Genomic DNA, 27,120 nt, shown 5'->3' with positions numbered 1-27,120 from the left:
AAAAGCAAATTTAAAGATGATGAAGTAATATTTAAGCATTTTTATGAAGTGCAGATAAAGTGAGTGAAAGACAAACATTGGTATTTTGGCCATAATAATTTCACAGCACTCATTTGTACAGAAATGAAATCTTAGACAGGTTAAAACACACACACAATGACTGTTACTATACAGAGCTGCTATTACACTCTTACACTCCATAAATACTTAAAAGAACATGCACCCCACAGATACATATGTTCCTGTTGTCCTTGACGGAAACACACTGTTTGTATTACTTTCTTGATAAAACTGCAACTAAAGAGAAGCTATATAAACTACAGTTCCCTCAAAATAAATGCATGTATACAAAGTTAGATACAGAGTACATGTGTCAAGGAAAACATTGAAGAAAAACTTCCTTGAAGTAACCAATAAACTAGTAATCACTGTTGGGCTTAGTGTACAAAGTTTTTCTCTGCTTCAAATTGGAGACGACTATTAGACAGTAATGGAGAGAATTAAATTGAAGAACACATATAAATTACTTTAAATGGAAAAAACCCCTTAAAACAAAGTTTAGGTACTTTCCACCAGAAAAATTAAGCCTCTAACCTGTACTCTAATTCTGAAATTATCCAAAAGACACCATCTATCAGTTATTTATCTCATTTTCTTTCTCTATAAAATTACTCAATATCAAACTGCCAAAATCAAGAATAATATCAAATGTGCATCCTGAAACTGGTGGAAGGTGAAATTATCCTGATATAATAATAAAGAAATACCTTTTTTGAAAATATACCAAAACTTTTTAACATACCTCTGTTAGATTTGTGGGCAACATTACAATTGGTATGAGTGTCCACTTGAAAAAAGCAGACAACTAATACCTTCCATAACGGTATAGCAATGCCAACACAAAGCTTTACCCTCTTTGAGCATCCTCAACACAGAATAATAGCTCTGGGTACAGGAGACCCAGGTATGGCTCCATGTCTAAGTCCCAAACCCAGCCCCCTACAGTGGGGCCACAGTGGGCTCAGAGTACATCAGATGTGTATAAAAAAAGTATGATTCAGCTAAAATTACCTAACCTCACATATATGGCTTAGCTGAAACCAAAGAAAAACTGGATATAAGAATACCCAGTGGCATTCTTCTTTTCTCTTTAGAAAATCACAGTTCTATAACTAAGTTCTATAACTAGCCAGCCTAGGCCAGCATGGCAATCATTCTTGAAAAACTCTCAAGGATTTCCAATGAAGCTCAGGGAGTGCCAGAGAAACACAGGGAGAAACTGAGTAGTGTGGCTTCAAGGCAAGGACCACCTCCTTCAATGGCCAAAAAGCAGCACATTTCCTGTATTAAGCCTTCCCTCTACACAGCCAAATCTTAATCGGCTGAACTCGACTAGCTCTATATTGGTGGCTCCCTGAGACTCTGTGCCACCAAAAAAAGCCCAGGCAGGTGGCAGTTGGCCTCCGTGTACCCTAACACTTTTGCTGAGTGGTCTCCAGCTAAGTACTGATGCTGAATTTAAAACTTTACTAACCTGATGAACACCACTCATCCCTACCTGGTGACTCCCAGAGAACCTGCCTCATGCAACTTGCATTCTGCCTAAGCCTCTTTCAGTGTCTTGAGACTAAGGGGAAGCCAGCAGGTAACAGCAAATCTCAGGGTGTCTTGGATATTTTGCTGACCTTCCCCAGACCCAGTACTAGTGGGAGTAGGCCTCAGATCTAGCTTGTCCCCACTCCCACATGCAGCCAGACCCAGCAGAGGAACATACCAACTGTGGATTGTTTTGTAGCTCCTAACAGATAGCCCAGGGCCAGTCACAGTGTCTGACATTGACCTGCACCAGAGTCCCTCCCAAGAGGCCCCAGAATCAACACAACCAAGGTCTGGCTTCAGACCACAAACCAGTACCACCCAATTAGCTGCATGAATAGCACAACCAAAGGAAGACTTCAAAAGCACCACATCATGCTGGGGACAATTCTGCTTCATGGAATCAGCTCCCAACAGTAGCTCTTATACTGTGGTCATTGCCAGTCCTCACAGCCATCCAGCCTGAGAGTCGATCCCACCACCACCACAAATGTGGTGACAGCAATCAAGGCTCAACTACAAAAAAGGTCTCACAAACCCACATAAGGGACACTCCTGGAGCACCTGGCTCAGGTGATCAGGTAGACTGAATCACTGGATACCACAGGACATCTACTACATAAGGCCATCCTACCAAGACAGGGAGACATAGCAGAACCACATAAAATACAGAAACAAACACAGAGAGGCAGCCAAAATGAGGAAACAAAGACGTATTCCCCAAATTAAAGAACCAAAGAGTGCCTGACCTGTGGTGGCATAGTAGATAAAGTGTTGACCTGGAGCACTGAGGTCGCCGGTTCAAAACCCTGGGCTTGCCTGGTCAAGGCACATATGAGAGTTGATGCTTCCAGCTCCTCCCTCCCTTCTCTCTAAAATAAATAAATAAAGTCTTAAGTAACTAAAGAAATCTCCAGAAAAATAACTAAATGAAATATAGGTAAGCAACCTAACAGATACATAGTTCAAAACAATGGTTATAAGTATGCTCAAATAACTTGGGAAAAGATGAACTCAGCAATAACTTCAACAAAGAGATAGTAAGCATTAAAAAAAGGACACAGAAACCATAAAAAAGAACTCATCACAAATGAAAAACACGATAACAGAAATGAAGAATATGCTAGAGGGAATCAAAACCTGATTAGATAAAGCAGAAGATCAAATCAGCAATCTGAAAGACAAAGTAACAGAACACACACAATCTAAGCAGCAAAAGAAAAACCAATTTAAAAAATAAGAATAGTTTAAGGGTCCTTTGGGAAAACATCAAGCATTATAACATCTTCATTATAGGGATATCAGAAAGAAAAGAGATAGCGCAAGGAATTAGAACCTAGATGAAGAAATAATGACTGAAAACTTCCCTAACCTGCTGAAGGAAAAAGGCACCCATGTCGAGGAAGCACAGAGTCCCAGACATGATAAACCAAGAGAGGCCCACACCAAGACACATCACTATTGATATGGCAAAGTTTAAAGAGAATCTTAAAAGAAGCAAGAGAAAAGCAGTTAGTTACCTACAAGAGAGTTCTCATAAGACTGCCAGTTGATTTCTCAACAGAAATTTTGCAGACCAGAAGGAATTGACATAAAATATTCAAAATGATGAAAAGCAAGAACCTACAACCAAGGGCACGCTACTCAGCAAGGCTATCATTTAAAATTGAAGAAGCAATAAAGAGTCTCCTAGACAAGAAAAAGATAAAGGAATTCATCACCTTCAAACCAGTATTACAAGAAATGTTAAAGGAACTTTTTTAAAAACAAGAAGAAGAAAAAAATATATAAATACAAATAATAAAATGGTAATAACTACATAACAAGATAAATCACTTTAAATGTAAATGGCTTAAACATTCCAATCAAAAAACATAAGGTAGCTAGCTGTATGGATAAGAAAACAAGACCGATATGCTGTCTACAAGAAAGAGAACCCACTTCAGATTGAAAGATACACACAAACTGAAAATAAAGGGATGAAAAAAGATATTTCATACAAATATAATTTTTTTTAAAATCTGAGGTAGCAATACTTATATCAGACAAAATAAACTTTAAAACAAAGCCTATACTAAGAGGCAAAAAAAGATACTACATAATAATAAAGAGATCAATTCAACAAGAGGCTATAACCCTTCTAAACATTTATGCACCCAACAAAGAGTACCTAAATATATAAAGCAAATATTGATGGACATAAAGGGAGAGACTACAATAATACATACCATTGACAACACCGAATAGATCTGTCAGACAGAAAATCAACAAGAAAACAGTGGTCTTAAATGATACATTAGGCCCTGACCTGGTAGATCAGTTGGTTAGAGCATCATTCTGATAAACCAAGGTTGTAGGTTTGATCCCCAATCAGAGCACATACAAGAAGAATCAACCAATGAATTCAAAAATAAGTGGACCAACAAATCAATCTCTCTCTCTTTCTCTTCCTCTTTCTCTCCTTTCCCCCCCCCTCTCTCTCTAAAATAAATAAACAAAAATTATTTTTAAAAAGTAATTTAAAATGACACATTAGATTAGATGGATTTAATTAATATAATACTTTTAGATTTCACCCAAAAGCAGCAAAATACACATTTTTTCAAGATAACATGGAGCATTTTCCAGGACAGACCACATGTCAGGCTACAAAACAAGTCTCATTAAACTTAAGAAGACTGAAATCATATCAAGCATTTTCTCTAACCATAATGATATAAAACCAGAAATCAATTATGAGAAAAAAATACTAAAAAACACACAAATACATGGAGGTAAATACACATGTTACTAAACAATGAATTAACAATGAGACCAAGGAAAATATCAAAAGATACCTTGAGACAAGTAAAAATGAAAACACAACAACTCAAAATCTATGGAAAACAGGGACAGCAGTCCTAAAAGGAAAATTCATAGCAATAAACAAAGCATTCTCAAATAAACAATCTAACCTTAAATCTAAAGAAACTCAAAAAACCAAAACAACAAACAAAGACCAAATTGAGAAGGAAGGAAATAATAAAGATCAGAGTAAAAATAAATGAAATAGAGTCTAACAAAAAAAAACAAAAGATCAATGAAACCAAACTGATCAATGAAACAAAGAGTTGGTTCTTTGAAAAGATAAACAAGATTGATAAACCTTTAACCAGACTCATTGAGAAAAAGAGAAGACCCAAATAACTAAAATCAGAAATAAAAAAGAAATGACAACTGACACCACAGAAACATAAAGGATTATAAGAAAATACTATGAACAATTATGCCAACAAATTGAACAGTTCTCAAATTATTCCAAAAAATTCAAGAGGAAGGAAGACTCCCAAGCTCATTTTATAAGGCCAGCAATATTCTGAGTCTAAGAACTAACAAAGACATTATTTAAAAAAGGAGGGAGGAGGAGGAGGGGGAGGGGGAAGGGAAGGGGGGACAGAAGAAGAAAGAAAAGGAGAAGAAAAAGAAGAAAATTATAGGCCAATATTCCTGAGGACACAGACTCAAAAATCCTCGATGAAATGTTAGCAACCAAATTCAGCAATATATTAAAAAGAACATACACCATTATCACGTGGGGGTTTATTCCTGGAATCAAGTTGGGTTCAATATCCACAAATCATTTAATATGATGCACCACATAAAAAATGAGAAATAAAAATTATATGTTCATATCAATAGATATAGAAAAGCATTTGTCAAAATCTAGCACCCATTTATAATACACACATTGGAAATAGAAGGAAACATCTCAACATAATAAAAGCTATATATGACAAACCCACAGCAAACATTACACTCAACAGAGAAAAACTAAGTGTTTCCCTTATGATCAGGAACAAGACAGGGATATCCACTTTCACCACTCTTATTCAACACATCAATCAGACAAGAAGAATAAAAGACATTCAAACTGGAAAAATGTAAAACTGTCATTCTTTGCAGAGGACATACTATGATAGAGAACCCTAAAGATTACACAAAAGAACTACTAGAACTGATAAATTAATTCAGTAAAGTAGGATACAAAGTAAATGTCTAGAAATCAGTTGTATTTTTATATACCAACAATGAACTATCACAAAGGGAAACTAAGAAAACAATCCCATTTACAATTGCTTCAAAAAAATAAAATACCTAGAAATAAATTTAACCAAGGATGTAAAAGACCTGTACTCAGAAAATTAAGACACTGAAGAAAGAAATTAAAGAAGATACATTAAATAGAAGCATATATTGTGCTCATAGATAGGAAGAGTTAACATCATTAAAATATCCATACTACTATCTGACCAGGCAGTGGCGCAGTGGATAGAGCGTCGGATTGGGATGCAGAGGACCCAGGTTCAAGACCCCGAGGTCGCCAGCTTGAGCATGGGCTCATCTGGTTTGAGCAAAGCTCACCAGCTTGGATCCAAGATCGCTGGCTTGAGCAAGGGGTTACTTCGGTCTGCTGTAGCTCCACGGTCAAGGCACATGAGAAAGCAATCAATGAACAACTAAGATGTCGCAACAAAAAACTAATGATTGATGCTTCTCATCTCTCTCCATTCCTGTCTGTCTGTCTGTCCCTATCTATCCCTCCCTCTGACTCTCTCTCTGTCTCTGTAAAAAAAAAAAATCCATACTACCTGTTGGGCAGATAAAATGTATTATGCTCACTTTGTAAAAGATAATGCTGCCCAGGTGATATTAATGTGTGTTGGGGGCAGGTAGGATCGTTGTAGCCTGGGGCTTGGTTTTGGGATTAAGCCTTTCCCACCCTTTTTGATGTGGGACAGTACAATCCAATCATGCCTCAGAGAAGTGACTTTGTATTAGAGACTTCCCTATTTTGTATATTGGATTAAGAGTTTGGATTTCTACACTATAAAATGGGGACGGAGCGGGAGCTTGCTCTCTTGGTTCCTGGGATGATTAGCATGAGAGAGCAGAGGGAGCAGAGCAGAGAGCAGAAAGAGGCCATGTGGCCAGGAGAAGCAGCCAAGATGGCGGAGTGCTGAGTGAGATGCCAGTTTGTGCAGTTTGTATCTGGGATAAGGAAGGAGATGGGGAACGGAGGAGAATAAGGCTGGTGAGCTAGAAACCTTTGATTCTAGGAAACTCGGATAAGTCAGCGGCTTTGTGAGCACTGAATGTGAGTGGGTTTTGGAGCCCAGTGTGTGTTTTTACTTGCCCGCCGGGTGCAAGCTAGGATTAAAGACTATGGCCCACCAGTTTGTGGCTCCGTTGTTTCTTTACCGACTGTCCGAATCCAATGCGAACCTGCATGAGCCAGGCGGCTGCTGTGATGGTGGCCATGGATACTGGCTTTACACGACCCCAAGCAATCTATAGATTCAGCACAATCCCTATCAAAATATGAATGGAATTTTTCAAAGAACTAGAACAAATTATCCTAAAATTTGTCTGGAACCACAAAGAGCCCTCACAGCATAGCAATCTTGAGAAACAACCAAGTTAGAATTACAATGCTACCTCGGACCAAACTTTACTACAAGGCTACAGTATTCAAACCATCATGGTACTGGCATAAAAACATATACATAGCTGAATAAAAACAGAATAAAAAGCCCAGAAAAAAAACCCCACCAATATAGAAAATAACTAATAACAAAAGTAGTAAAATCATATAATAGGGTAAAGACAGTCTATTCAATAGATGATGTTGGGGAAACTGGACGGATGCACACAAAAAAGTGAAACTAGACCAAATTCTTCACTGTATACAAGAATAAAATAAAAATGGATTAAAGACAAATATAAAAATCCTAGAAGAAAATACAGGCAGTAAACTCTGTGATATTTCTCTTAGCAATATTTTTTCTAATAAATCTTCTCAGGCAAGGGAAAGAAAAGAAAAAATAAACACAGGACTACATCAAACTAAAAAGGTTTTACACAGCAAAGGAAACTACTGTCTACAAAACAAAAGACAACCTAATGAATTGTAGAAGATATTCGCTAATGATACATTCAAGAAAGGCTTAATATCTAAAATTTATAAAGCACTTATAAAACACAACACCAAAAAATAAAATTCAATTAAATGGGTAGAGGCCCTGAACAGACACTTCTCCAAAGACAACATACAGATAAGTCAACAGACATATGAAAAGAGGCTCAATGTCACTAATCATCAGAGATATGCAAATTAAAACCACAAGATATCGCCTCACACCTGTCAGAATGGCCATGTCAATAAATCCAGAAATAACAACTGTTGGTAAGGATTTGGAGAAAAGGCAACCCTTTGTACTGCTGAAGGGAAAGAGAATGGTAGTTTCTATGAAAAACAGTATGGAGATTCCTCAAAAAAATTAAAAACGGAATTCCCTTACAACCCAGCAATTCAACTGCTGGTGATATATCTAAAGAAACTCCAAACACTAATTTGAAAAGATATATGCACCCCTATGTTCATTCATCAATATTTATAAAAGCCAGATGTGGAAGCAACCCAAGTGCCCATAAGAGACAAGTAGATACAAAAGGTGTGGTATATATGTATATGCATGTGTGTAGATAGATGATAAGATAAGATAAGATAAGATAAGATAAGATAAGATAAGATAAGATAAGATGAGATGAGATATACAGTATTATTAGGTCATAAAAAAATGAAATCTTACATTTGCTACAATATATACTGATCTACAGGGTATTATACTAAGCAAAATAAGTAAGACAAAGACAAATATCATGTGATTTCACTTATGGAATAAAGAACAAAATAAACAAACAAAATAGAAACACTCATAGATGCAGAGAACAAACTAATGATTGCCAGAGAGAAGAAGGGTTGAAAAGGGGAAGGGATGAGAAGTACAGATTGGTAGGTACAAAACAGTCCCAGGGATGTAAAGCACAGCACAGGGAATACAGTCAATGCCATTGCAATAACTATGTGTGGTGTCCCGTGGGTACTTGAATTATTGGAGGATCACTTTGTAAATTATGTAATTGTCTAAGCAATATGCCGTATACCTGAAACTAATATAAAACAATACTAAATGTCAACTGTAATCAAAAAATAAAAATTTAAATAATACCTCAAAAATAAGTAAATATATTTTAGTAAATTATAAAAGTTAGAAATGTTTAGATTTCTAAGTGTTAGGTTGGTTACTTTTTTATCCTTCTCTCAGACTAAATAATCCTATGTCTTTTTCTACCATAATATTTTAATCTTCTTAGTATGTCTCACGACTAAATTTGTTAAACCTTTAGAATTATGCTGTCAAATTGGGCACAGAGCTCTAATAAAAGGCATTTGATTTTTAAAAAGGAAAAAGAAAATCACCCTTCTGATGCCCAATACTATAAAGAAGGCTTCTTGAAAACTACAGTCAACTTGTTTATTCTTTAAAAATGCTTTATTTTCTTTGTTTAATAAATAAGCATTAAATATCTTTGCAGCACAACATAAATCAATGCCAAACATATCTATGACAAATAAAATTTTACATTACATAGAAATTGTGTTATTTATTCTCTAAATCAACAAAAGTTAACAGAAATATTTTTAGCTCAAGATAAAACTAATGTGGGCTAACTATGCTTTCAAAGAGCTTTACTATACCTGGATTAAAGCGTTAATTATAAGATCAGACCATAACAAAATTCCAGTGGATTATCTAAAAATGTCAAATCCTCAAAGATAGCAAAGGATAATGTTTTCTATTGGTCAAATACCTATATAGCATGCTGGGGCTTGCAACATTAAAAGTAAAAAAGGCAATGGTTTTAATCTTACTTTTTAAGTTAATCTTTTAAATAATGACTTACAGGATTTTTCTCTTCAAAATGGAACTGTTTGAAAGCCTCAGTGTGCTTGTTGAGTAAGAATACGATTGATGGTAGGCGCTAGGTAAACTTGCTCACGACTTAAGATTATTACACAGTTGAACAGTGAAAACCCCCACAATAGTAGTTTTACATAATGTTAAATAAACCATTTTTATTCTTATCACATTGTTTAATTAATATTATTTAATTTATACCCATAAAGAACCACTGGTTAAAGACAGTAAATCTAAGATATACTAGAGTTTAAAATAAATATTAAAGAATTTAAGAACAATGATAATTCTGACAAGCTCTTTAAAATAATTTTAACTAGATCATTAAATTGTTTTAAACTGTTCAAAATTCTCACAGAATACATATCAATGACTTTTTTAAATCTGTTTAAAAATATAATGATGAATATCTAATTTGGCTTATTTTTTTCTGGAATAAATATTAATTACAATTTTATATTAAAAATTTTTAAATTAAATATACACTTAACTATTACCCAGGAATTGAAGCCCTAAATAATCACCCAAGATAAATCAAAGTCCACATGGTAAATCAGTCAAGAATGTTCGTAGCATTTTAACTGCAATAGCCCAAACCCAGAAACAAACCAAATGTCTGTCAACGAGGGAATGAGTACGCAAATTATGATACGGGCAACAGTAAAGGACTACTCAGCAATTATAAAAAATAAAAACTATTGATATGTACAATGATATGGATAATCTTTGACACACATGTTGAAGCAGGACACAATAGACTACAAAATATATATCCCATTTATATCTAGTTTTAGAACAGGTAAAACTCTCTCTATGATGAAAAAGAACCAGAAAAGGGTGGTCTTGGGATAAAGTACCAACTATGAAGGGGCATGAGGAAGCTTTCTGGACTAATGGAAATGTTTTATATCTTGGTTACATAATTATACACAGATATCAAAATTCATTGGACTATATATACTTGAGATGTATGCATTTCACCATGTTACCTCAAAAAATCAATAGCCAATGAATTTCTCTTAAAGTATACAAACAAGAATTTGAAACATCAAAACACAAATTTCCTTAGCCCTGGTCGGTTTGCTCAGTGGTAGAGCGTCGGCCTGGCGTGCAGGAGTCCCGGGTTCAAATCCCGGCCAGGGCACACAGGAGAAGCACCCATCTGCTTCTCCACCCCTCCCCCTCTCCTTCCTATCTGTCTCTCTCTTCTCCTCCCACAGCCAAGGCTCCACTGGAGCAAAGTATGCCCGGGCGCTGAGGATGGCTCTGTGGCCTCTGCCTCAGGTGCTAGAATGGCTCTGATTGCAGCAGAGCGACGCCCCAAGATGGGCAGAGCATCACCCTCTGGTGGGCATGCCGGGTGGATCCTGATCGGGCACATGCGGGAGTCTGTCTGACTGCTTCCCCGTTTCCAGCTTCAGAAAAATACAAAAAAAAAAACCCCAAAAACAAAAAACCCACAAATTTCCCAACTTGTTCCTAATAGTATGAAACACTTATATTTATATAACATTTTTTTTTACTCATCTTTTTTTTTTTCAAATATTTTATTTATTGATTTTTTTAGAGAGAGCAGAATGAGAGAGAGAGACAGAGAGAGAGAGAAGGGGGAGGAGCAGGAAGCTTCGACTCCCATATGTGCCTTGACCGGGCAAGCTCAAGGTTTCGAATCGGCGACCTCAGTGTTCCAGGTCGACGCTTTATCCCACTGTGCCACCACAGGTCAGGCCTATATAACATTTAATACACATTTTATTCCAATTGTAAGTGGAGGAGGGAAAAGGTGATAGAAAAGATTTTTAAAAGATGGCAAAAAGTCTGGATGAGCGAAAATCTAATGTATATCCAACTGGAAAAATATATACAGAATAAAGAAGAGAAAATATTTAAAGAGAAAGTGGCTCAAATCTCCCCTAACTGAAGAAAAATAAGAATGCAGATCTACAGAAAACCAGAGAGGAAGGCAAGGAGCCAGACAAAAAGGAAAGATCATCTACAACAGAATTCCCAGAGCCAGAAGACAGCAGAGGATATCTTTAAGGCACTGGAGAAAACTATTAACCTAGAAGTGAGTACCCAATAAAGTTACCTTTTAGGAACAGCAATAAAATAAGGACATTTATTAATAAATAAAATGAGTTTGTCAACCAGAGACCTGCACTTACTGAAGTTCTGAAGGACCATTTTATTTAAGGCCACACCGGACCTGCTCTGTGTCCTCCCCAGCACCTACTCATGAGCATGCCCAATCTCCCTTTCTTGACTCTAACTTTATCTTTCATCCATAACATCTCATATTCTAAAATACACAATTTATTTTTGTATTATTTAAATTGCCAATCTCCCCCACAAGATTGGAAGCTCCAAGGAGGTAATAATCTTTGCATGTTTTATTCACTAACATACGCTAAGCAGCAAGAAAAATATTTGACAGCTATTAGGTACTCAATAAATATTACTGAATGGATGAATGAACAAACAAATGAATATACTTCAAGAAGAAGAGAAAGAGTTGCTATAGTTTAAATGTTTGTGACCTCACAAATTTCACATATTGAAATCCTAACCCTCAAGATGATGGTATTAGGAGGTGGGGCCTTTACAAAATGACTAGGCCATAAAGGCAAAGCCCTTATTAAATGAATTAATGCCCTTAAAAAAAGAGGTGCCAAGAAAGATTTCCTTCCCTTTCTATTATGTGAGGTTACAACAAAAAAATGGCCATCTAGGAAGTGGGCCCTCATCAGATACCAGCTCTGCCTGTGCCGTGATGTTGCACTGCACTCGCCAGCCTCCAGAACGGTGAGAAACAAATGTCTGCTGTTCATAAGCCACCAGTCTATGTTATCTTGTATAGCAGCCCCAACGGACTAAGACAATAATCCAAGGACAATCAGACATGAAATGTGGGATAAGCAAGCAAATCCACATGTAAATCAAAACTAATATTGTCTTTTCCTTTTCTTTTTTTGTGCATATGAAAGAGAGAATGAGGGATGAACAGGAACAGACAGACAGGAAGGGAGAGACATAAGAAACATCAACTCACAGTTGTAGCACCTTAGTTGTTCGTTGATTGCTTTCTCGTAAGTGCCATGACCAGGGTGCTCCACCTGAGTCACTGACCCCTTGTTCAAGCCAGCGACCTTGAGCTTCAAGCCAGTGACCTTTGGGCTCAAGCCAGCAACCATAGCGTCATGTCTATGATCCCACACTCAAGCCAGCGACCCCGCACTCAAGCTGGTGAGCCCGTGCTCAAGCAGAAGACCTCAGGGTTTTGAACCTGGGTCCTCAGTGTCCCAGGCCGATGTTCTGTCATCTGCACCACCACCTGATCAGGCTAATACTGCCTTTAAAGTTAATAATGTGTTCTTGGAATGTCAGATTGGGTTTTAAATCCTGGCTATATGTTAGTATAAGAAATATACCTAAAGTATAAGGATATGGAAAAACTGAAAGTAAAAGTATAGGCGACAAAAAAAGAGATATACCTAGCAGGTACCAATCCAAACAATGTAGCTGTGTATGAACAGCAAGCAAAATAAGTTTAAGATACAAAGTTTTAATAAATAGTCTCTAGATGATAAATGCTGAAAGTTATAGTTATCAAGAACACATAATTCTAAATTTGTCTGTACCTCAAAGAACAGCCTCAAACAGCAAAAACTGAGCAACAGGAGAAATTAACAAACCATACCTTATAATGAGATATTTCAACACATTTCTCTAATTTTAATCAGTAAGAAACAGAAGACCTGATTAGTACATTAAAAAGCTTGATTAGATGGGCATTCACAAATGCCAACAATTAGAGAGAAAACATTCTTTTCAAGCACATATAAATATTTATAAAAACTGATCATACACTCAACCATAAACTAAACCATAACAAATTTCAAACAGAATACACCCTCTGACTATAATACAATTAATTTAGGAGTTAATAAAAATAAATAAAGGTTAGGGATTAGAAAAGAAGAAATAATTCTAAATAACTTAAAAATCAAACAGGAAATTTAAATAGAAACAAAAATACTTAATGAATGATAAGCAAAAGATTACATTTTTCTACTTGTCGGATACAGCAAAAGTGGTGCTTATAAAAAAAATACCCAAAATGTTGATATTAGAAAACAACAAAAAATAGGCTAAGTGTCCAACTAAAAAAGTTAGAAAGAGAACAAGATAAACACAAAGAAAAAGGAGAAAACAGAGACATAATGGAAAAATCAGAGAAAGAGAAATAAACATAAAGTAAAGAGATCAGAAAAAGGTAAATCTGGTTCTTTGAAAAACTCCTAGTCACTAGGACTTAGTGGAATGGATGAACTGAATGTTTAAACCTGAAAGGCAGTAATTTTCTCTGTGCGTCACCTAAATGCCAGGGAAGGCTCAGCCCTCTTGCCTTCTCTTCCAACATGAGCACTGACTCTGGAGTAACAGAAACTGGTTTCCTGCCTCTCTCACACATGGTACAGTGCAAATGTGGCTCTTCGCACCTCTATCCCACCCTATGTCAAAACACTGCTCTTCTTCAAGTCCTGCGACCTCAAATAACTCCAGAAGAGTTTCCTGAATGACTTCCCACTCACAGAAGAGGCACATCCCATAATCTCTCCAGAAAGACTCTACATTCTGGCTTGTTCTGGGATATTTTGTAGCTTATCTTGTCCCTCATCCACCAGTAGGCGGCAACTAGCAAAGTGTCATGTAAATGTTTTTTAATTGAACCTCACTAGTCAAACTTTGTGCCCTCTGAAACTGCATCTTCCTCAATTTATAAACGTGATTCAAACTCTCAAGCAATTTTCTATAACCTCACAAGTTTTTCTCTGATTATTTTATATTCAGATCTTCCCTAACATAATGCTTTTGCATATCACTCCTAAATATGTTTTCCCAAAAGTATGTCCTTAAACAACTGTGTAATCTTTGGCTGGTCCCCATAATAAGCAAACTAAAATCCAGACTCATTTCTCACAACACGGGAGTGATCTTTACGTCAGGAGATTCTGCACGCACTTTGGTCTACTGTACAAAACAAACGCCTACGGCTCTCGCCACCAAACCTCTCACTTTATCAATAAAGTAATTATGTCTTGATATTGGTCACAGTTCTCCATTCAATATTTCTGTCATAACACTTCTTTACTGCCTTCCCATCCCCTTAGGTTATCTGGCTTCAGATCACATTCTTCTCTTTTTTGACGAATCAATTCAGTTTCTTCAACTCTAAATATGTAGCTTGCTGAAAAGCTCTAAGTAAGTAATACCCATTCTATCCTCCAACTTCAAGTCTGCATTTCCCACTGGCGAGCTGGTCATCCTTCACTATCTTACACTCAGTCATCACTGTCTGGGACATGTGTTCGAGGGAGAAGGAGGGAATCAAGACTATTTGGCAGCTTCACTTGACAGACACACATATATCATAGTGCTTCAATGGCAGAGATAGTACAACATGCTACCCGCATACTCACTAATAGGCTATGAACTTCATTATATGGGGCAGATTAAAAAACACATATATACATGGGCTAAGACCTTACTAATTAAATAGACAGCAATAAAGTCTCTTTAATAAGAGCAGGCAACCTTTTTCAATTTACTTGTCCAATTTGGCTATTTTCAGGAACACCTGGTCGTGGTCTGGACCTCCGGTCTTTCTTTCAATTTGGGGCATACATTTACCTTCTCTGGATAAAATTACACTTTTTCTTTTAAATACCACAGCTCCACTGGCCTTTGAACTGAGTCTTAAAGCAGTGGGGAACAACAGATAAAGGACTAAAAGGTAACCGGGACAATCTGGAGTCTATTCCTGCCCAGAAACACCAGGACAATTGAAATGGGTCATTTCTCCTGGATTTAAATCCGATCCCCTCCAGCCTGAGGAACAATATATGACAGCGACTTTAATAACACAGTAATAAGTTACTTTATTTGGTGTGATTTTAAGTATAGCAGTATCTATTTGACTATACAATTAAGACTATGCTCATAAAAACAGAAATTTCAAAATCATAAATACATAACTATTAAAAATAAGCATATTAAAAAGGAAAAAAGAAAAAAGATCCCATATATTTTTTTCTCCTTTTATTTCCTTAACTGCTTAAAATCTTACTTGAAAGTAGTAATATATCAAAAATTACACAGAACAGGAGAGGAGCTAAGTATCTTCTGGATATAAAATGCAATCTAAATTAATTATAATAGCAGTATATCCTAGAAATTCTAATGCCATTTAAATTAAACTCAATGTTTTAAGAGACTTGCAACATTCAAAAGCAAGGACAGGACCCATTTGTACATGTTTCAAAATAGTCTCATTTGCTCCTAAGTACAGTCAGCATGAATAAAAGCAGACAGACATTCAGCCTCCCAGACAACAGCCTCACATCCCTGATCAGTAACACTGCGATCCACTGTCGCTCTGGCTATGCACCTAATTCCTTTGGCCTATAGTACTTTGCTAAATTCTGTGGACAGTTGAACCTTATCAATTATCATGTCCTCGTGAAGATAACAAACTGCCAAATTAGAGTTTGGCTTGACCAGCGAAGTATTTTTGTTATGTATTCTGCTTTTTGAAGACCTGAGCATGGAACATGTATGGCCAGCAGTTCCACCTCTCTGGATTGGCTCACATTTTGGGCTACCTGCCTGGCCCCCATGAGTATTTGAGTTTTAAACCACTGTCCTGCAGAAACTCTATAATGCAATCAAGTTTATTCACTCGGATTTCTAAACCTAGCACTCTTTTTCTCTCCATGTAGATATAGCTAACTCTTACTTTTATTCAAGACTCAGCTTAAATTCTATCTCTCTTGTAAGCCGACCATAAGAAACTTAGCAAGCTTAAAGAAATTTCTCCATCCTGCTAATTCTTGTAGTTCTCACTGATGATTTCATTCATCTAGCACACACCAAATGGTTTGATTTCCCTTTATTGTTTAATTCCCCTGAACCAGATATAATGGTCAGGGCCTAGATGCCAGATGCTCTGTTTATTCCCTAAAGCTTACTGTAAGCCTATACAGAACGAGCATTCAGTAAATGTTTGCTGGTGATAATGTTCAAGTCAAAGATGAAATAGGCACTGGAAAGAAAAACCAAAGATGCCATGAGGCCATGACCTCTGGTGGAAACATCACTCGAGCCAGTGCACTCCTGGTGGTGACTTGAGGGTGAAGTCCTCATAACCTCAGGCGATGCAGATCAATGGAGCAATGAAAATGGACCTATTCCTTGGATAAATGCACCAGAATGACCACAGAACTTGTGAAATGAAAATGCTCTCAACATAGAGGGGGGAAAGAAAAGCACACTCACAAGCTTCATAAATTTGTCTTAGCTTGTAAGGCACTCCCCCCGTTCCATTCTGTCCCCAGTTCCTCCTTATAAAATCCCACAACCACAATAAACAGGTGCTAGGAAATGGATGGAAATTCTTGTTGTGGTGAAGGTCCATTCTTTTTCCTGGAATATAAGACATCTAGAAGTACATTTGTTAAACAGCCATCTTACCTGCATATCAGAAAAGAGTCTTTGTCAAGTTTCTCTAGATGGGCACGCCCCCTTGTGGGCACTTCCTGACTCACCTCTTTGGAGTGGTCAGATTGTGGCTGTTTATATTTCCTGACAATCATTTCCCTCCCTAACTTATATAGTAACTTCTTTCTTATCTCTGCAATATTGAGGAAGTGAAATAATATTATTAGTAACATTTTAAATAAACTCTCCTACTTTATTATGTTCTCAGACACAGCTTATTGTTAAAAACAAAGCATAGTTTTGGACTAACATATGCTTGAAACAAATAATAGATTCAAATTTATCTTGAAAGACTGTAAGACTTACTATTAAAGAAAATAACTTTTTTTCTCTCAAAATTAATATTAAAGTCATCAACTGTAGATGTTTAAGTTAGTAATGTTCACTAAATGAAGGCACTTATGCTAAGGATAAAAAGCCAGAATGTTCATGCCTCCCTGAGCTACACAAATATGATAAATTAACCACATACAGCAATCTCAAAATGACAAAGCTGTAAAACAGAGAATTCAATTCAATAAGCATTTATTGAATGTCCATTACACGTACTAAGCAGAAGAGAGAAATATGTTCTGATCTGAGATTTGAGCTGGTCCTTTAGAGAGGACTTATATTAGAATTTCAGTAGTCAGAGAAGTCCCTGGCATTTCATTATTATTTAGTCTATGAAAGGAAAGAAACATGAGCAAAAACTTAGACATAAGAACTTTGAGCAAATTCATGAAAAATCAATAGAGAAATGTGTTTGGTAAAAGAAAAAGATTATTCCAAAAAGAAATAATGGAAAAGTAGGTTGGGTCCAGTTTTGAAGAGGGTTTGTAAAGTCAGGCTAAAAAGTTTGAGTTTTAATCTACAGACAATAAAGACTATATTAAGGCTTATTCCAGGAAAACAACATGACCAATGCAAGTATTTTTAAGGAAATGTATCTTGAGATAATACATAGGATTAAAGAGAAACAGACAAAGGATAGAAGCAGGCAGAGAAGCAGGTTCCAAAGATACTACCACCATCTAGCCATCATGGGTGAAAAGGAATAGTCTTGATGTTAGTAAATATACCAGAAAGAAATAAGCAGAATATATATAAATAAATAACATGTATTCATTAAGCAAATGTTACTGAGCACTTACTACATGCCCAGCTGAGAAGTCATGGTCTCTAAAACATACATAAACCCTGTCCACCTGGAAACTGTACTTCAGTGAATGAGAATGACATCAAATAACAACATTAAGAAAGGAAATAGACAGTGGAACAGTATGCCAGCTTAAAATGAGAAACGGGGAGGGGGAGAGGCAATATTCCTGGGATCTGAAATCAAAGGAACAAAGGGCTCAACTCGGGAAGAATCTTTACAAACAATGTGACCCAGAGCAAGAGAGCAAAAGGTCGGAAGAAAAGACTGGCGCCTGCGCCTGTCTAGTCCTGTGGGCTCTGGTAAGGAGCTACACTTTCTTCTCAAGAGCAGCTGGAACTGACTGATGAGTTTAAACAAGGGCATGATAAAATAAAATGGCACTTTAAATGATTCTACAAATGCTGTTTATAGAACTGAGTGGAAGGGACAACAGTGGGCACTCGGGCAAGATGCTATTCCAGTCATCCAGGAGAGAGTGATGAAGCTTGAATCTAGACATGCTAAGTTAGGGTATGATGATTCTAAGTGAAACTATGTAACACGCAACTGGAACAGTTTAGGACATGAAAAGAGTTAGAAATATAAATTTAGATTCATCTATTCAAGCAAAGTTTAATTAAAGGGGTGCTGTGTGCTGGGTGCCTGTGGACAATGACAATGACATCAAGATAAGCTCTAGTCTAGATCAAGGAGAAAAGAGCTCCAGTCTACCTGGAGCAGGGCTAATTGAGTGAAGGTGGACATGAAGTTATTAACTAAATGCAATCGTGTAATTCTCAACTCCTCTAGAATATTCTGAGTTCATTATACAATGATTTCTAGACAAGGCCCATTGTGACATATTAGGCAGAATAAAGCAATAATTCTCAAATGCTGGCCCAATACCTTGCCCATTCCTGCATATTCTGATTCAGTATATTGAGAATAGAGCCTAAGAATCTGTAGTTTTAAAACTCCCCAGATGAATCTAATGGTCGGCCAGGTGTAGTATACACTAGAATAAAGAATCTCTCAATCAGAGGATCAAGAGGGTTTGGACAAACCACATTGCCAATTAAAATATTTTAGAGAATTATCCAGCTGGAAAGAAACATGGTAATTATCTGGTCTTGCATGTTGACTTTACTGCTGAGGAAAGTAAAGTTTAGACAGGTTCTATGTTGGTCCAAGGTCTCTAGGCTAGTCAACAGTAGATCTAGATTGAAGTCCTAGTCCACTATCCCCCATCTCTCAACCTATCCTACTCCCTACACTCCTTAAATAATCTTACCCTCAGGTATTGAATTCTAAAATAGTTCTGGAATCAGACTACAAAATCTTGGCTGATTAGAGAAGAAGTGACTCAACCAAGCTTCTAAAGACTCACAGATAGCTTTTCCTCACCTTCATCAAGTATTGCTTCTTACCTTCTGATCTTAAAACATCCTTGTAATTGATCTGTGTGTGTGTGTGTGTGTGTGTGTGTGTGTGTGTGTGTGTGTGTGTGTAGACACACACATTTGTCTCTTCATGCATTGGTTTATTCCACTGGTCTACTGGCTCTAAGAGTCAGTATCACTATGTGATGGGTCAACTCAGGTCATTAATTCGTAGTAATACTCTACAAGGATATATCTAAGTTCCGACTTAGAATCTGTTGCTCTTAATTTCATGAGCTGAGCCAATTCCCAGATGGGAAGGCATCTATCTGTACTCCCAATTAAATTCCACTCACTGGAGGTATTATCTGTTAGAAAAGCTATAGTATAGTGATTTCTACATTATGTTCAAAATCAACAGGGAGTATTCCAATGATAATAAAGGAATGCTCTTTTTTCCCTCCACTCATCCTGTCAAACAATTAAAAAATTTTTAATTTTTTTTTAATTTGTTGATTTCAGCAAGATAGGAAGGGAAAGAAAGAGAGAGGAACATTAAGCTGTTCCTGTATGTATATTAATCGGGGATAGAACTGGCAACATCTGTGCTTCAGGATAATGCTCCAACCAGGCAACACTTAAATTTTTTTATATATTTTTTTATTTTGAAATCAAATTTACTGGGGTGACCTTGATCAATAACATAACAGTACCTAGGTTTCCAGTGAACATCTCTATAGCATTTGAACTGTCAATTGAGTTGTGTGCCCATTACCCAAACACTTAAATTTAAAGAAGGCTCTACAGAGCTATTGAATACTAAAAATTGAGAGATAATTTATAAGACAATATTTGATGTCAGTGTATAACAAGTTTCCTGGAAAGCCACACGTTACTTTTATTATATAACAAAAATAGCAATTAAGACTTGTTAACTGTTCATCTTGTCTCAATCTTACCTCATAACTTTAAGATTCAGTATATCTTTAAAGCATAGCTTAGTATGGATTTAAGAAAGACTTGGAAAGAAACTCAGCATGAGGTGGTGGTAATCTAGTAATACATTTATTTAAATCATTGGCCCACCTACTTATTTACATGTAAATTCTATAGGCTTATTCAGTAATCAAGATAGTCTTAGGTGAGGCGACTGTAATTTTTATAAAATATTACTTACAACTCAAAGAAATCATTTCATACAGAAGATAATCCCTTCAAGGATGAATTTACAGTTTTATTAAAAAGCAAATGAATAAAATATATTTCTTTATGTAAGAGAAGTCAAAGAAATTTCTTAATCCTGTTTACTCATATATCTATGTATTAACCATCTTCTTGAGAAACTCAACAAAACTCCAGGTTAAGTAAATTTCTATAGAAGACTAATTACTTGTTTCCCTGAACATATAATGCAAAGACAAGTACAAATAGAACAATCTGAGGAAAACATGTTGTTTTTGTGCATTTATTGTCTTTGATCTTAACCTACCTCTCACCCAAAAAATAGAGTGATTTAGTATGATACAGTTAAGCGTTTACATAATAATTTCAAGATGGTGGATAAAAGGGAAAAATGTTACCCACAATATACTTCAAAAGGATAGAATCTATTTATATGAAGCACACAAAGGAAGGCCCAACATTTCCTTTCTAACATGTGGCCAATTTGATATCCCTATATGGTGGCTAAAGAAGACAAAATTAGAAGTTGTAGCATCTCTTTAGAGTGGTTTTGAACATACAACATTGTATAAAGCATGGCAAAATTTTCTAACTTGTTCATTAAAAATTAAAGAATTAAAGATATTTGCACAATAAAAAAGGTCTGATTTTCTTGTATTTCACTACCCTATACAAGAACTGCTTTATCTAAAAACCAATGAAATTAATTGAAAACTTAAATTACTTTGGAAAAGTGGTGGGAGGAAGCAAAGAATTCTATGTACATTCAACTGTAAAATCTGTTATTAAAGAAAAAGACATGGAAACTATTTCGACAATATGCTTGTGAAAAATGAAGAGGAAAAAAAAAAGGCTTGAAACATCAAAAATGTTGAGATCAAACAATACCCCCAACCTCTTTTAATACTCTAATAATAAAAGAGTCCCTTCCAGTAATATTCAGGGCTAGCTGTTTGAAACTGATATTTGTGAAATCTAGATTATGGTATGAATTGAGTCTGTTTGTTTCCCCAATGTGAGCATCTTTGCAGCAACTCAGTCAGTCCTGTGGCATAAGCCAAGAATAGCAATTGGCCAATGAGTTAACGTCTTCCTTCCAAAAGAAAGGTTTCCTTATTCAAATACACTGCTCACAAAAACTAGGGGATATTTTAAAACGATTATGAAGTGATAAAATATCCGCTAATTTTTGCGTGCAGTGTGTAATAAAGATTAATACCCATATAACTACCATTTTGTTTTTGTATCAAAATAAAGCAAAAAATAAATAAATTTAAAATATGTCATAATCTCATCCCATAGACCACAAAATTACTGAAAAATATTCTAACAACAAGACAGTCCATGGCAATACTGCCAGGGGAGAGCCAGAAACCAGTCTTCAGGGAAGACAAAAGACAGAGGAACATGCTGAACTACACCATGAACATGGGATCAGCAAAACTCGGGGCGAAGGAAACCACAGGACAAACAGCTCTGGTTCTTTTACAGAAACACAGTCCTCACTCTGCCCAATTCTAATCTATGTCCATTTTAGTTACCACAGTTTAGTTAAGTAATAGCAGTCACTCAATAACATGGTTCAAATTTCAGTTACCGCAGCATATATTAACTCTGAGCAACTGAATCAAGTACAAACTTCGCTGCTAGTTCTTCAATCCACAGATCACTACTCATCAGGATCGGTGACTAATCATGTCATTTCTGTCAGTGATGGGTCACTGTTCACAAAGAGTAAAGCTGTCTCCTTGTCTCCCAGCAATTGAACCACATGACATTTTACAAAAACTGATCAAAAGAGGGAACTGGCCAACAAAGAAGACAGTGAAGCAAAGAAACAAAAAGTGATAATGTTGGAAGTGAAATTTAATAAAAAATATATATGATGTTATAGAAGAAATGGTTGACCATGGTAATGTTCAACACCACTAGCATTTAAGAGACTCTACACCAACAGTCAAAGGAACTTAATGAAAACAAATATATCAACATAAATAAGAAATGTAGTCGTCAAAAAAAAAAAAAAAAGTAAAATTCCCAGAGGAAGTGGCACTGGCAAAAAACTTGACATTAAAGACATTCTCTGCCTGGCCTGTGGTGGCACAGTGGATAGAGTGTTGACCTGGAATGCTGAGGTCACCAGTTCGAAACATTGGCCTTGCCTGGTCAAGGCACATAACAACAAGAAGCAACTATGACTTGATACTTCTTGCTCCTGCCCACCTTTCTGTAAAATCAATCAATAAAATTTTTTTAAAAAAGAAAAGAAAAACTCTAGAGGACATTTCATAAGACGGAAAGAGCAAAGGATAAAATTTTATAAGCTGATTCAAAATTAAAAAGGAGTTTGAGAATTCACCATGACCTAAAAAAATGCTCACTCCATGTCATAAGTTATAAGACAAGAAAGCAAGCACTGTTCACACTACTCTTGATAAGTTTTTACACAGATATAAAACACTTGAATTCTTAATGCTTCTAATGTTTTAAGTTAGTGCACTAAATAAATGTTTGTTTTACTATTTTTGTTTGTTTCCCTATGCATTTATAACCAACATGAACAGTTTTTAATGTTTTAACAAAATAAAGGTCATGGAACAGCATAATTTTTTGCCATGAAGACCCCTTTAGTCATGTGCAACTTGTCCACTCACTCTTATGGTCTGGCTCTACTATGAATAGTATGGACTGTGTACATCATAATGGAAACAGGAGGTAAAAGAACAATCCAGAAGAGTTGGGTCTACCCAGAGAGGAGAGTGGAATGGAAAGTAAACGGCTATTATCTTGACAGTACACAATACTAGTTAATAGTAATCTTTTCCTTCTCCTGCACGTCTTCCCTCTAAGTCACAAAAAATAAGCATGGATGAAACAGAGATGCCAATTACTAAGAACAGACGATTACTAAAAATTCATATTCTGCATTTTTTAATATTATGTCCTAAAATCTATATATCTTAAGTCAAGACAAAATGTGTTTTTATTTGATTTATGTGTAGATTAGCTGCTTAACCAAATATTGGTTTGCTATAACAACAGACATGTTAATTGTGAAGAAGGAGATAAAGAACTTTCTCCATTTATGCTACACACTACCAATGATCTACCTATTAGGTAACCTCTCTCCTACTCCTTCTTTGGCAACAAAAACCACTACATATTTTGTTTGAGAAGACAATGTGCCCATCAGCAAGCCATGAGCTATGAGATAGTACTTAAAACAATCCCCTCATTTTCCCAGTCTCCCTTGCAGCCAGGAGCAGCCATTGTGATAGAATTGTGCCTACTCTCCGCTACTTCCCCGCCAAATGAGAAGACTATTGAGGGAAATTCTGAAAAACTTGCATACCAGTTAAAAAGTGACAAGCACATCTGGCACTATCTCCCCACTCCCCCTCCACTCTTTCCTTCTCACCTTGAATGCAAATGTGACATCTAAAATTTTAGGAGCTGAATCATATTCATAAACCAGAAGGCATGATAGAAAGGCCAAAGAGAATCCCAGATGTGCTGGTCCTATAATCACTGGAAATCTAAATTAATGCCTGCAACCAAGCCACCTTCAAACTGTGCATTACGTGGCAGAGGGCCAGGAAGCAGGGAACAAATGTGCATTTCCTACACCACAGTAAGCCTTTTTTTCTTTTCTTAAATTTTTTATTTGTTCATTTTAGAGAGGCAAGAGAGAGAGGGAGAGAGAGAGAGAGAGAGAGAGAGAGAGAGAGAAAGGGAGGAGGAGCAGAAGCATCAATTCCCATATGTGACTTGACCAAGCAACCTCAGGGTTTCGAACTGGCAACCTCAGCATTACAGATCAATGCTTTATCCACTGTGCCATCACAGGTCAGGCCATACAGTCAGCTTTTCTACTGTTTGCAGCTAAAAGCATTCCATGGATGAACCCTGCTTATTTTAAACTAAGTCAAAAGTAAATGTCAATGCCAAAGACTAAGGAAAACAGAAGCACTCTAATTTATTGAGGTAACAAGCTGATTTCATATTTTTCTTGCATTAATTTTTACTTCTATTAATACTGTTATGATGTCCAAACCATTACTTTTTCAAAAAAAAATCAATATATCAAAAATTTCTAAATTTATCTACTTTTTTTAGGCCCCATGGCTCAGCAGTAGAGTGTCAGCCCAGTGTGTGAAAGTCTAGGGTTCAATTCCTGGTCAGGGCACACAGAAGAAGTGACCAGCTGCTTCTCTACCCCTCCCTTTTCTCTCTATTTTTCTTCTTTCTCTCTCTCTTCCCTTCCCACAGCCATGGCTGCATTCGAGCAAGTTGGCCCCAGGCACTGAAAATGGCTTGATGGCCTAACCTCAGGTGCTGAAGTAGCTTGGTTGCCAAGCAACAGAGCAGCAGCCGCAGATGGGCAGAGCATCACCCCATAGTGGGCTTGCTGGGTGGATCCCGGTTGGGGTACATGCAGTAATCTGTCTCTCTGCCTCCCCACCTCTCACTTAATTAATTAACTAATTAATTAAATACAATACTGACATATTCTACTGCATCCTCTTTTCAAGACAGTATTTATTTCCTTCAACACTAATAAAATGTGAACATAAGGAAAGTTACCAAACACTGTATTCTTTTTCTTATATTTACATACCCAACTCACAGCTTCTTTTCTATAGCCACAACAAACGGGAGCACCAGGCCTCAGTCAATGCAGGCACACCAAAACTATGCTGAAACTATACAGACAGGACAGGGAGAAATAAACTAAATGCAGGTTGATTTAGAAAACAGCTATTTGCCCTTTCCTACCCTATCTCTAAAAATTACTATACTTCCTATTAAAATTTTTAATTTTCTGCTCAATTGATTCATTATCTGGTGGTCTTTTCTTTCTGAGAGCATGTTTTATTACACTTACCATAAGAGACAAGGTAGACCTAGGTTATATACACACTTATAAGGAACCAGAATGTCCTACATCTTGATAGGTACATGAGTATATACATTTACAGAAATGATTAAATTGCTCACCATATGCAAATTTTATCACAATTTTATAAAAGAACAACAGTCCTAAATTTTCTTACTCAGGTATCACAGGGATACAAAAACCTGAGAAATGGAACCACACTGTCATCCACTTTTACCAAGGTCTACTTACTAGACTGCTCATTTTCTTCCTAAATTCAGACTTTCCTCTGGCAGAAATATAAAAAGATTTGGATCAAAATTATTGAATAGTTGTTCAATGTGACAACATACAGGGGAAAATCTGTCACTATGAAAGATGATTTATTATGCATTTATATATAAGTAAATCAAATAAAACTATAATAAAACTCATAGACCAGTATTAAGATGCCAAAGCACATCAAATAACTGTTACATGAGACACCCATCATGAACTATGTGCTAATGAATCCCTCAACCATAGACTAAGCAAGAATGTTGTGGTTTTCAATTTCTTTCCACCTCTCGAACACCTAAGAAATGCCACACATGGACTCATGATGGTACATTAATGTGTGAAATGCAAATAAAGAACATATAACAATGAGAAACAGAGGCCTGTAATTAGAATGTAAATTTTAAAAAAAACTACATAAATCTAATATATACATTTCTTTACAACATACTCTATCCCCCAAATAGCCATGTTGAAAGTCACCATCTACAGCTGCAAGGCCTGACTAGGTTGTAGTACAGTGGATAGAGCGTCAGATTGGAATGCAGAGGACCCAGGTTCGAAACCTCGACGTCGCTGCCTTGAGCACAGGCTCATCCAGGTTGAGCACGGGGTCGCTGGCTTGAGCATGGGATTGTGGACATGACCCCATCGTTGCTGGCTTGAGCCCAAGGGTTGCTGGTTTGAAGTCCAAGATCACTCACTGGCTTGAGCCCAAAGTCCCTGGTTTGAGCAAAGGGTCACTTGCTCTGCTGTAGGTCCCCAGTCAAGACACATATGAGAAAGCAATCAATGAACAACTAAGGAGCTGCAATAAAGAATTGATGTTTCTCATCTCTCCTTTCCTGTCTGTCTGTCCCTATCTGTCCCTCTCTCTGTCTCTGTCAAAATAAATAAATAAATAAAGCTGCAAGGCTCAAATCAGTAGCCATCAACTACATGTTGCTACTGAACACTTAAAATGTGGTGAGGGCAAATGAGATATTAAATTTTTAATTTTATTAAATTTTAATTTTAAAACACTTTCAAATCAATTATTGTAAAGTTTTAAGTATGTTTGGAATAACTTGTCATGTAAACTAATATTTCAACTGTTATCTTTTTTTTTTACAAGACAGAGACAGAGAGAGGCACAGATACGGACAGACCGATAGAAAGGGAGAGAGATGAGAAGCATCAATTCTTCATTGCGGCACCTTAGTTGTTCATTGATTGCTTTCTCATATATGCCCTAACTGGGGGGGCTATAGCAGAGCAAGTAACCTCTTGCTCAAAACAGCGACCTTGGGCTTCAAGCCGGTGACCTTTGGGCTTGAACCAGTGATCATGTCGTCA

The 27,120-nt window shown here is 36.5% G+C and overlaps 1 protein-coding gene across 4 annotated transcripts in view; it reads right to left on the bottom strand.

Annotated features, from left to right (window-relative positions):
• The window catches only part of TASP1 (taspase 1), a 314,709-nt gene that overhangs the window by 163,551 nt on the left and 124,038 nt on the right, over positions 1 to 27,120 (bottom strand). For 3 of the 4 annotated variants that reach the window (XR_010751729.1, XM_066387123.1, XM_066387125.1), the window contains one exon: positions 2,346 to 2,468. The exons of the other annotated variant lie outside the window; for it this stretch is intronic. Coding sequence is in view for 2 of the 3 variants with exons in the window: in XM_066387123.1 (XP_066243220.1) it covers positions 2,346 to 2,468 (123 nt within the window). In the remaining variant the exon portion in view is untranslated. The remainder of the gene's footprint in view (positions 1 to 2,345; positions 2,469 to 27,120) is intronic. 4 annotated transcript variants of the gene reach the window in all.

This window comes from Saccopteryx leptura, chromosome 5 (assembly GCF_036850995.1).
Source record: "Saccopteryx leptura isolate mSacLep1 chromosome 5, mSacLep1_pri_phased_curated, whole genome shotgun sequence".
Classification (NCBI taxonomy): Eukaryota; Metazoa; Chordata; class Mammalia; order Chiroptera; family Emballonuridae; genus Saccopteryx; species Saccopteryx leptura.
This window is presented reverse-complemented; position numbering and strand designations above follow the sequence as displayed.